We start from the raw sequence: 12,351 nt of genomic DNA, 5'->3' as shown, positions 1-12,351 counted from the left end.
GTTTGGGGATGCAGAGACTGAAGGAGGAAAGTAAGTGTCAAATCAGTTCCCCTGCCTGTTTACCTAAAATTTGTCATGGAAGAAAAAAAATCTCCCCTCCCCCATCCCTTGAACTTTTATTTCAACCACCAGCTCTAGGTGGTGAAGGCACTTTGTTTGCTATTGGGGAGTGATAGGTGGTGTTTATAACATCACCTGTTAGCTCTGGGGTCTTGTGCTCTGGTTTGAGAATGTGGATCTGTGGACTGAGCATCAGAGGGCTTCTCTGGCTGGCTGTGGTCCATGTGTGAGTCCTCCTTCTCGTGGCATTTATACCTCTGTCTGCCCTGTTCTCTGCGGGCCCCCCTCTCGTTGATGAATCGAATCTAGTATTAAAGGACAACACAATCTCTTGGTGGCCCTTTAAAATGAAAAGGAAAAAAAACCCCACTTCCTTACCTAATCTCCTTTATGTGCTGTGGAAATAGGAGAAAAAGCACATTTAGTTAAAAGCTTGATTTATGGCATGAGGAATTTATGGTAAAGAGATTCTGGAGAGTGAGGAAGCTGAGTGGAGACTGTGGCAAAACATGATGGAAAAGGGCCTGCCAGGATTTGGGAGTGGAAACAGCTTATTTTAGAGTGTTAGTGTTTATTGTTTTAAGTAACTCAGTGATCACTATCAATGGGATATTTCAAAATTAGAGGAAAAGGAAGCCTGGAATTGAAGGAGCATATCTGAGAGGGCAGATTTTGATTTTGTGCCCTCTCCCAAAAAGAGAGAGTGATTACCTATGTTGCAGAAGCAGGATTCAGGAGTGAAATTCAGTGGAATTCCTTAAAGAATGTGGTCCAGAAGAGAGAAGCTCCAGAAACACGGTGTTCCTCAGAGGAATTGCCTGCAAGTGATTGGGCCAGCCCTGCAAACACGTTAGCGCTTGGAGTAAGACGGAGTGAAGAGAAAGCCAGTCATGTTTTACAGTCCCAGAGGGGATTTTAAAAGCATAGTAAAGTGCATGGAGGTAAAATTATGATATACCTTCTGTAGACAGAGGGATTGAATTCTGTCGATTGTTCCACTCGGGACATTTTCTTCTCTTTTTTTCTCTTTGTGTATTTTGTTTGTTTGTTTTGTTTTGTTTTAACAGAAGTATCTTCCAGATCTGTCCACGGAATCTAAACCTCTGCCCTTAATCTGAACAAAGTTTCCATAACCTTCATTCTAGTGACAGCAACAAAGTTGGGGAAGGTTTTCCATTTTCAAAGCTTTTGCATTAAAACCTTGTGAGAGACACTCTGTCTGTGGGGGAAGATGTGTATGGGTGTGAACTCTTGTCACGGGTTTGTGGGCAAAGATTCCTCTGGGGTCACAGGTTAGCCGCGGAGCAGTTAACTTCTGACTGAATGCTTCGTTTTTCTTTCTGAGGCAGCCACTAAGCCCTATTTGTCATGAGGGCTTTCTTAACTCTCCAGCTCTCCTCCTGCCCTGCGACTGTCCCCTGACTCCTTAATTTCTGAGGCTTGCTCTTCTGCCCACCCGACCCCTCCAGCCCTTACCCACCCACCCTGGCTGTGAGCAGAGGGTCTCATCTTTCAAACCATTAAGGCAAATCCCACCCTTAATGCCGGTGGAATCGCTTTCTCCCCTGCTGCACTCCGTCTGACAGACAGCATCTCACACAGAACAGTGCTAGGCTCCAAGTCTGCAGGCTTCCCCAGAGGGAGGGGTCATCATAAACTCCCATGAATCTGAGCAGCAAACGACTCTAAAAAGATGCAAGGGACCTCCCTGGTGGTCCAGTGGTTAAGACACCGCCTTCCAATGCAGGGGGCACGGCTCTGGTCCCTGGTCAGGTGACTAAGTTCCCGTGTACCACTGGGTGCAGCCAAAAATACAGAAGATGCTAAGAGAAGCCATTGTGGTGTTGGTAGCAAAACTGAACTCTTAGCAGGTGCCAGGCTAAACGATTTATGGGTATGACCTCATTTTACCCTCACAGTAATTCAGTGACATGGGAACTGTTCTCAGTTCAGTTCACTCACTCAGTCGTGTCCAACTCTTTGTGACCCCATGGACTGCAGCACGCCAGGCTTCCCTGTCCTTCACCAACTCCTGGAACTTGCTCAAACTCATGTCCTTTGAATCGGTGATGCCATCCAACCATCTCATCCTCTGTCATCCCCTTCTCCTCCCACCTTCAATCTTGCCCAGCATCAGAGTCTTTTCCAATGAGTCAGTTCTTCACATCAGGTGGCCAAAGTATTGGTTTCAGCTTCAGCATCAGTTCTTCCAATGAATATTCAGGACTGATTTCCTTTAGGATGAACTGGTTGGATCTCCTTGGATCCAACCAGTCCTTGGATCTGGTTGGATCTCTTTGGACTGGCCTCCTTTTAACAGATGAGGAGACTCGAGTTTAGGAAGGTCAAGTGGCTAGCTGAAGCTCTCACAGTATTGGAATAGGGACGCTACAGCTCGCAGTGGTGCGCTTGGTTCAGATGGGACCACCCCTGTCCCCACTCGGGGTCCCACATTGTAAACAGTTCGCAGGGGAAGGGTCCCAGCTAGGATTGGTGGCACCAGCTAGGCTGGGGGAGTCACTGGGGACCCACCTGGAAGGATGCAGAGATGCCCCAACACCCAGCCTATAGCCCAGGGAAGAGATGAGAGCCAAGATCTCGTCGTTTTTGACTCATTTTAGACGTCAGTATATTTCAAGAATATGTTCCATGCCCCCCCGCCCCCCACTCCTGCCCATGACATGCCTCAGCCCAGATCCTTCTCATTCTCAAAAATATTTTTGTCATTAAGGGAAAGTTCTTTGTTTTTCTAGAATGTAAAAGAGCTACATATGCATGGTAATCAAATTCAAATGCTTTAGAAGGTTCTGAAATAAGACATATTCCACCCCCTGCCTCCTCAACTTCTAACCCATCTCCCCGAAGGTGACCAGGGCTCAGGCTGTCACAGATCCTTTCTGAGACTTGTTTTCCGTGCCTGTGTCCTCTGACCTCGTGTGGGAAGGCGGCCCCCGCTCACGGTGTCCTGAAACCTCACCGAAGCCAGAGGAGGCGGACCGGGCCTCCTCACCCAGAGCTGCTCCCCCCATCACCGCCCCAGGGGTTTTTCCATCTCCAGGTTCCCTGCACACTCTGCACAGGGTTTCTAGGAACCCTGCGGTCCAGTGAGCAGGGCTTCACTGCTGGCCTTGGAGAGAGAGTTCTGGCTGTGGACTCTGCCAGACCTCGTCCAGCTGGGGCCGGACTAACTCTGACTGCTCTTCCCAGGCTTCTGGCTGTGCTCTTCAAGCCCGGTTCCGACCGTGATGCGTGGTGATTTGTGCTTCTTCACGTGGGAGAACTTTTTGTCTGTGAACACCCATCTCCTTTGGCATTCATAGCTCATGACCTGATTCGGGGCGTTAGGATTTGGGGAAGTGTTTTTACCCAAACCTGTTCCTTGAAATCTCTCTGAGCCCTTCTCTGCAGATGGAGCTCAAGACATATGTGGGTCAGTGGAGGCTGCGGAGATGGTGTTACTGGTGGGCCCTGCAGCTGAGGTCAGCATGCTGCGGAGGTAGATTCTGCAGGCTTTTCATGTTTACCTTTGTCTTTTTTTGTTTTTTTTAACCTTTTCGTCTTTTTGCTTCTGCTGTTTGCCTCTGTGGCCCAGACACTTAGGTGTGAAGCCTCTTAGAGCTTTATCTGTCCATGAGGCCCCTCTCAGCTCCAAAACTAATGACCGCTCAGTTCCTTTAAAATATGTATATATATATATCATTAAATACACACACACACACATATATATATGTTTACTATGCTCATTGTGAGTAAACCTTGATCATAGAGTCTACATAATAAAATGTAAGCATGATTCACTTTGACAAAAGACTGCTCAGAAGGCTCAGAAATGTTTTCATGTACATTAGAAAAGATAATAGAAATTCTGTGTTAAAAATTGCCTTCGTCTTGCTATTATAAGTAATACTAATATCAATTTCCTATTCCTGAAATGATCCTCACCCCCTAATCCATTTTTGGAAATCCTCTCAGGTTTCCTGCCTGCTTTTTAAGGGCAGTCTGGGTTTAAGAAGCAGAGAGTCAAGGTTTTTTAAGTAGGACGTTCCCTGGGAAGTCTTCTGGTTCCCTGTGGGAATGGTCCAGGCTCTACCTTGAAAGTTCATCCTCATTAAATTTGTTCATCTTGGTCCTTGCCACTTTGATTTTAAAAATGTTTGTGAGCACTGCTGGGGAGAAGGGTTGATGTGAGAGTCATGTAGGGGGCAGAACCACGTTTGAGGGATCACGTCAAACCCGATTCCAGTTCTCTTGGGCTGGTCTTGTTCATGGTTTAGAATAAAGTGATGGTCAGGCAGCCCGTAGTGGTATTTTCCTTTACAGAAACCAGCACAGGGAAGATAATATATTTAAGAAGTAACCATTTTTTCAAATGTAGACTATAATGAATGAGCGTAAACTGAGAAAACTCAGTAAAAGCCTGCAGTCTGCTGGGGGTGTGGAATGGGGAGGGGAGCTTTCCCACAAGATTGTGAATAAAGAGGTATTTTTCTTCCCTTGACTCTTCATTTACTAGTTTCTGAAACCAAAGTTGACCTGATCATCAACTGGTTCTCAGAAGGAATGGGGAAGAAGTAGACAGTGGTCCCCAATGCCTGGGTCTCTGGTTACCCTTGAATAAAGGCACTTGTTGCTGCCAGAATGCTTTTCACATTCAAATCCTAGAGCTAGATCCTTGATGTATTCTCCTTTACATTTTAAAAGATAGAGCTGATTGAAGAGCCGAGTTTCCAGTTTTTGTGGAATTTCATAATCGTAACATTGATTCACCATCTGAGCTGGTATGCCAGGAGGAGATTGCTAATCTGGGGCTCTGCTACAAGCCCAGGCAAAAAGACAAGAATGAAGCCTGTGGGGGTCTAGCTCTGTGTCCTCAGATGATACACTGAGGGTTTAGGGCAGAAAGAAGACTTTTTTTTTTTTTTTTTTCCAAATCAAGCCATGTTTAAAAAATGTTGTTTGGAAGTCTGGTTTTAGGAACATACAAGTTGGATGAAGTCTAGCACATACTGCCTGGATAGGAAGACCGAGGAGTTGGAATCCAGCTCCTAAATGTTTGGTCCTAAATTCATGACTTTGGCCAACCCAGCCTCTCCTTGCTTTCTAAGAGCTGACCACTGGCTGGGTTCTGGCCAGCTCCCAGTCTTCTCAGGTGGAGCCAGGATTACATCTGTGTCTTTGCATTTTGTATCCAGGTTTCTGCTGAGTCCAGCTCCTCCATGAACTCCAACACCCCACTGGTGAGGATTACAACTCGCCTCTCTTCAACTGCAGACACCCCCATGCTGGCGGGGGTCTCCGAGTACGAGCTGCCAGAAGATCCCAAATGGGAGTTTCCGAGAGATAAGTGAGTATGAGTGGGGACATATCTCCCAATGAAGACTTAAGTATAAATGGGGACATGGGGTTGACGTTTTCTGTTTATGACCCTTAACTGCCAAAGTCTTGTTGTGATGACATCAACTGGAATGGGTAAGATTGTATTTCTAAATAACCAACTCCAGGAAAAACAAAGAACTGATTCTTTCATGGACTCTTTTTTAATAGTTCTTTTAAAGCAGAGCTACTGAGCCATGGCTGGTCCCCAAACAAAATGGTACCTTGTTAGTATTTCTTTCCTTTTTTTTTTTTTTTTTTACTTTCTAGATAATTTAGATCCAGTCAAGTGGAATATAAGTGGGATTATCCCATTTATAAAACAGAATTGACATTCTAACTTCTGGTTCCTAGAACATGACTGTCCTATGGTTCATTTCTTTAGAGAGATTAGATATGGAATATAAATTGCCTTAAGAATCTTCACCCAATAGTACTGTTTTTAATAGTTATTGATATAATACTGGGCTGAAAATCTTCAAATATGGTACCTGCCATTGAATTTCTTATGGTTCATAATATTTTCCTTATTGGGTGATATAGAGGTGTTCCAATTAGATCAGTCCAAGTGTGGCTACCTGGGCTCTGGTGAAGGCATTATTGAGAGCTGTATATTTCTTGGTCTGGCTTCAAGTTTATGGACTTTGGATTCTCTTGGGCTGGATTTGAATCCTGGCTATGCCAGCCAGTGGCCGGGCAACCTTGTATGAGTTACCTGATTCTTTTTGAACTTCATTTCTGTAAAATGAAGGTCATAGTACAGACCTCCCAGAACTGAGCACAATTCTTGGCTCATGTGAATTTCCCTTCATAACTGGTGAGATCTGAACGTCAAATCTCAGCAAGATGGGCATCCAGCCAGTGGACAAATCTTGGGCTACCAGCCCTCCATCTTCCAGCCATGGGCCAGCCCCCAGGTTTACCTTCTGAAGTGAATATGATGGTCATTGAAGGGCTGTCAGCTCATTTCTAGGGTCTCTCTTGTAGTGATTAGAGTCTAACCAGCTTGAGAGTAATGGAAGGTAGAAATTGCTGACTCTACATCTGCATCGAATCAACTGGAATAAGCTTTTGACTTGCTTATGTGTAGCTACCCTATTAGTCTTGATATTTGCACTGTCTTCTTGAGGTTATGTCAGAGAAGTGTCTAATGACTAGAGAAGGGACTCATGGACAGATTTGGAAATACAAAGATAAGCTTTTTCAGAGAGTGGATGTGATGAGGAGCCTTGCTTTGGAAGGAGAGGTAGCTTACATGGCACTTAGAACCTTGACTCACACAACTCCAACCGGCTTTGTTTCCCAACAGCTCATTTAGAGATATTAATATATGCCATAAATTAGAGCCAAATTATTGTACCGGTGTCATTTTGTTAGAGTGTTAACGAAAGTGACTTCCAGTTTGTTTTTGTGCTGTTCATTCATTCATTCAGGACTTGTTTACTGTATTCTTACCAGTGAGGCACCAGAAAGAAGCAAAGAATGATTTCTTCACCTGTGGAGTGTGAGAAGGGGGTGTTTCTCATGAGCCAGGGCTTGACTAAACAAGTTGGTGGGTTCTTGTGCACATTCCTATGGATATAGGACTGAGTCGGGGAGCTGTGATCATATTTTAAGAAATTGCAGCTCCCACGTTCAAGCCATAGCTTTTGCCACTTGTGACACCACCGGCAACAGTGGGAGTCTGTCTGTCAGCTCCCACCCGGAGTACCCTGAGTGCGGAAAATCTGAGTGCTAAGCGTTTCAAAATAGTGTTTAGCACAACCATAGGTGGAGCAGATTTCCAATGAATGAAGGCTATTTAGAAGCAGTTTATTAGATTGGAGACAGACGTTGTACAAAGAAAGGATTGTTATGTTTGTAGTAGCAGGGCAATAGGACATAAATTAGCCATTTTTCCAATGCAAATGTTTATTTTCTGCCAAGATATTAAATTTAATTTTAGCTCAGGGTAGGAAGGGAATGACCTCAGCATAGCACCAGCTACCCTGGGTCTTTGCTTTAACTTTTTCAAACCATTGCGTACTTACCAAAAATACTGCTTACTAGTGGCAGCTCAGTACTTTGCTGTGTTATACTTAAATGAAAAAACCACATTTTTAAGTATTCCAAAGTCTCTTCCATTCTTTTGGTTTTTGGAATGTCCAAGGAGTCTGTATAGCTTTTAGCATGATGCATGTAGCACTTCTGACCTTAGAAATTTAGTTTGTTGTGTTCACTTTGGATTTTCTTCATTATTAATTTTGGGTAGTCTTAAGGATTTCTAAACTAATATGTCAGAAAAATCCCCCCTCTCTCTAGAGTTTTCTTTTTCCTTTAATGAAAAAACAGAGATTCCTTGAAATGCGTTTAAGATTCATATCTTGTAACTTGGCCCAGGATGTGACCATAAAGTCCATTGGTATTTAAATAATAGTGATTTTTAAAGACATCACCTCACAGAGACAAAAAAAAAAAGTTTAACGGTATTTTTTGAGACATTCTAAATTACAAATATTCGATGGGCTCAAGATCAAAGCTTCTCCTCATTAGCACTTAGGAAAGCTGACCACCTGACTCGCAAGGATACTTTCCTTAAAGAAAATAAATCAAGAATACAAATGTGACATTCAATAGTTGTTCCAGCAGTCACTGACATTCCCTAAAACGTCACTAAGAAAATACTCAAGCGCGTGTGTTCCCCAAGTCTCATTAGTTCCATATGATAAATGCTCCATGCTTTTGTAAGCTGCTGAAAGATTTTTATATTGAGTTCTGGAATTTCCCTCGCTGTACCAGATGCCGTGTACTAATCCTCTCTTTACACATTCAGGCTCACGCTGGGCAAACCCCTGGGAGAAGGTTGCTTTGGGCAAGTGGTCATGGCTGAAGCAGTGGGAATTGACAAGGAGAAGCCCAAGGAAGCAGTCACTGTGGCCGTGAAGATGTTGAAAGGTGAGGGGGGTGGTGTGGGGAGGGAGGAGAGGGGGGTCGCCTTATCAAGAATGTTCCTTTTGTGTGAACTCTATCATGGCACGGGGTCAAAGAGCACATAGTTGACCTAGGGGTTGAGAAGTTTTCAGTATAAATCAGCATCTCGGACAGACTATTTATCTTGAGCAGTGTGCGCTTAATAAAAAGAAAAGCCAGTTCTGTTAGAAAGTGGTGGCTCATTCCCTTTATATTTGGAAATGCTTAGAAAGCATTGACTCACATAGGATTGATTAATTTAGATGAGTGTTGGTAACTTGGATTCAGAATACAAACCTTAGCTTACAAATAAAGGGAAGTTGGCCTTTTTGGGGGGAACCAAGAAGGCTCAGAGAGAGGAGGCCACTCTTTCTTCTTTGCAAGAGGAACAGAGCAGGATTGGCCCTGATCTGGGGGAGTCGCTTAGGAAGCTAAAAGGGAGCTCACGGCATTGATGCTGGTACAGAATTGCTCACACGTTCAGGGACGGGTGAGCAATGACCCAGAGATGTAAACGTTGAGAGGCGTTCGTGGGAGCCTGAACATTTCTGTGTTAACCTTCCAACCCTGCTCATGCCTACAGCCAAGGAGCCTGAAGACCTTTTAACCATTAACTTCATCTTCCCACAGTATTCTTTTATGAGAGGAGTTATAGGGAACGGTTACATTATAAAGCCCATTGTAGGCATCTCAGAAAAGACACCCCAAGCAGAGTTTTTCCCACATGTCCTGGCAGAGAGGTCTGTTCTCAGAATGTGTGTGTGTGTGTGGGGGGGGAGTGTCATGCATTGTGGACACCCAGGAGTCAGGCTTTTTCTTTCTTTCGTGGGATTTTGAGTCATCGCATCTCTTCCTGAGAGGAGGGAGCAGGGTAGAAATAGTTGGAAAGGTATTGGGTGTTTTTTTTTGGTTGTATTTCCTTAGCTGTGGATCTGAATGGCTCCCCAGGAAAACGAGGACATTTTGAGCTGCTCCCCACTTGGTGTGTGATGCCTGGGAGAACCACAGACATCAGCTGTGGCTGTTTTCATATCCAGTGGGCATCTCGGAGCTTTGAGAGGACCCCGCATGTCTGCGCAGTGGAGCCTCTCCCTCTGAGGGCCACGTGTGCACTCCTCCATGGGCGTCCGCGTGGGTTTTACACTCCAGGCACTTGTGTTGCTCTTCCTTTTGTGAAGCCAAAAGAGCTTTATGCAGCATGGCTTCTATCCATGACCTATCCTCATTTTGGGAGTAAGCCCAGATTTTCCCATATTGAATTAGTTCAATTCAGGTACCTGAGGAAGAATCTTGCCAGTTTTTGGAAGCTTAACTGCGAGCCAGGATATGCAGGACCTAACCTGTTCTTGTTTGAAATTATGGCGCAGAGAGGTTTTTAAAACTTTAATTATTTTAGGATGGGAATCCCAGGCCCTTGGGAAGCCCATGGAAGGCGAGAACCTTCATCCCCTCAAGCTGTAGGAGAGCGCGCAAACATACACACACACACACACGCACGCACACGCACACTTTTGTCCTTGGTACGGGGACTTTCGTCCTTGCCTGCATCTATCTGTGAATGCCCTGTGGGCTTTGAGGGCTCAGCTTAGCAGCCTGTGATCCAGAAAAAATCTGAAGTGTATGAAATGCCCCCATCTCCTCCCCTTCCTCCTCCTCCACAGAATCCTCACAGTCGCTTTCAAGCCCCATGAAATTTGATGTCGTTTTCTGAGGTACCTGCGATCTGCCAGAGGATGGAATTATTTCATGGTAGAGAAGAATGTCCCTGTATCCGTGAGGTTTGCTGGGAAAGAATTGGCCTTAGCGTTCAAGGCGTATGCAGTTGTCCTGACTTTTGACACTATTGACCCCAAATTAGCTGTTTGACACGGAGGAAGGCAGTTCTCTGGGCATTTCCTGCTTTACCAGTAAGAGGAGAGAGGTGATTTGGAAAGTCTTTTCTGGTTCAGAAGTTCAATTTCATGCTGTTTCAACCAAATGTTCATCAACTAATAGTAGCAAAACTGATCCGTAATTTACCTAATGTTCTAGATGATGCCACTGAGAAAGACCTTTCTGATCTGGTGTCCGAGATGGAGATGATGAAGATGATTGGGAAACACAAAAATATCATAAATCTCCTTGGAGCCTGTACTCAGGATGGTGAGTAGGAGGAAAAAAACTCATTCATTCACGTAACCCAGGGTTCAGAGTCCATGTCATTTTAGAAGCATATGGATGTTTAGATCTTGCTCCTAGAGCCTCCTAAGTACGTGTTTAAAGTTCTTTTTAAAACCACCCTCAGGAAGGTGTTCCTGATGACCATGTCTGGGGTGTAGGGGGAAAGGTGGATGTTGGGCGACCCTGGATGTGAAGGCCTATAGGGTCCTACTGTTTTTGGGACATAACCTAGGGGGTGTTTGGAAAAGGCCACCTTGTTATGTTTTTGTTTAGTGAGTGCCAAGAGAGGGTTACCAATGTAAGATCCTGCATTTTGGTTGACAAGTTCTTCCCTTGAAATGGGATTGAGGAACCATGTCTTGCTATGAGTGAGCCCCCAGGAGTCGCCTTAAAGAGGGGAGACAGACAGGAAGGACATGTTATCTTTCTCCAGGGAGTGAGAACCCTGGCTTCTCTCACAGATGATCTGTGTCACTTTGGGAACCAGTTTAATGATAATTAATAAACTTAGAATGCCTGTTTTTTGCCTTGGCAGTTTCCTTGTGAGGTCTCTACCGGGAGTCAGGAGACTGTAAAGGGTTATTGTAAATATTTTCAGCTTTGTGGCAGCCACCCACCTCTACTGCTGGAGTGAGAAAGCTGCCACAAACAATACAGAAATGAATTGGCCTCGCTGTGTGCCAGTAACATTTACACGCAAAAACAGGCTGGTCTCTGCCATAGGGACATTATTGCATGTGTGTGTGAGGAGCCATGCACTAGCTTGCAGTGTTCATTGCACAACATTTGCAATGGCCCAAACCTGAAAGCAACCCATCGGGGGAATGGATAAATACAGCATGGTATATTTATATGATAGAATCTATGTAAGTGTTGAATGGAATGATCTGGATCTATTTTTTATCAGCCTGACTGGCTTCCAGAAAGATCATGGTGCAAAGCTGTGTCTTTATTACTCATTGATGTTGCTAAAAATAATACATTGTTTATTGATACATAGGTGTTTGTAAAATCGTTAAAATTAAATGAGAGCAGCAAATTTAAGGTAGTCGCTGCTTTCCAAGAGGGAGCATGACAAGAAAGGGGCGCTCACTGAAGCATTTCTGTTTTATGAAAGACTGTTGGGTCCACCTTGACCAGCTGTCGGTTGTCATTTGGGGGGCAATTAGAAGGCAATAATAAAGCACTGGGTTGTAATAACTAAGAACTCCTTGGCAGAGCTGCCCCAGGGCAGCTCCGGGGTCCGCTGCCTCTCCAGCTCGCATTTTCCATCCACAGGGCCGCTCTATGTCATCGTCGAATACGCCTCGAAAGGCAACCTTCGGGAATACCTCCGCGCCCGGAGGCCACCCGGGATGGAGTATTCCTATGACATCAGCCGCGTTCCCGAGGAGCAGATGGCCTTCAAGGACCTGGTGTCGTGCACCTACCAGCTGGCCCGGGGCATGGAGTACTTGGCTTCCCAGAAAGTGAGTCCTTCCCCTTCTCCTCGGTTGGCTGGATTCCAGTGAAAAATGTCTGAAGAGAACAGGCCGTTTGGATGTGCTCGTTTGCCGAGTCAAGCCCTGGCCTGTCTTGTACAACCTGGAAAATGTGTCTTGCATTATTCATACTGGGGTTTGATGAACTCTTGAACAGCCAGAGTTGCGTCATAGACCTGTAGCAGCACCAGAGTTGAGCAGAGAAGACGTCTCTTCTCAGAGACGGGGCTGGCCAGCACCCTTTGGGGAACCAGCTTTCCAGGTGGGCGGCAGTGGGGTTAGGGGTGCTGCCTTTGATGCTGACCATCTTTTGGCTTTGTTTTGTGGT

General features: G+C 45.1%; 1 protein-coding gene across 4 annotated transcripts in view; it reads left to right on the top strand.

The window, feature by feature from the left end:
- Positions 1 to 12,351, top strand: part of FGFR2 (fibroblast growth factor receptor 2) — a 105,534-nt gene that overhangs the window by 78,173 nt on the left and 15,010 nt on the right. For all 4 annotated transcript variants that reach the window (XM_065923451.1, XM_065923450.1, XM_065923453.1 and 1 more), the window contains 4 exons: positions 5,253 to 5,404; positions 8,246 to 8,367; positions 10,414 to 10,524; positions 11,821 to 12,011. In XM_065923451.1, the coding sequence (XP_065779523.1) occupies positions 5,253 to 5,404; positions 8,246 to 8,367; positions 10,414 to 10,524; positions 11,821 to 12,011 (576 nt within the window). The remainder of the gene's footprint in view (positions 1 to 5,252; positions 5,405 to 8,245; positions 8,368 to 10,413; positions 10,525 to 11,820; positions 12,012 to 12,351) is intronic.

Source organism: Muntiacus reevesi, chromosome 2 (assembly GCF_963930625.1).
Source record: "Muntiacus reevesi chromosome 2, mMunRee1.1, whole genome shotgun sequence".
Lineage (NCBI taxonomy): Eukaryota > Metazoa > Chordata > Mammalia > Artiodactyla > Cervidae > Muntiacus > Muntiacus reevesi.
The sequence above is the reverse complement of the archived record's forward strand: the minus strand, read 5'-3'. Positions and strand labels throughout refer to the sequence as shown.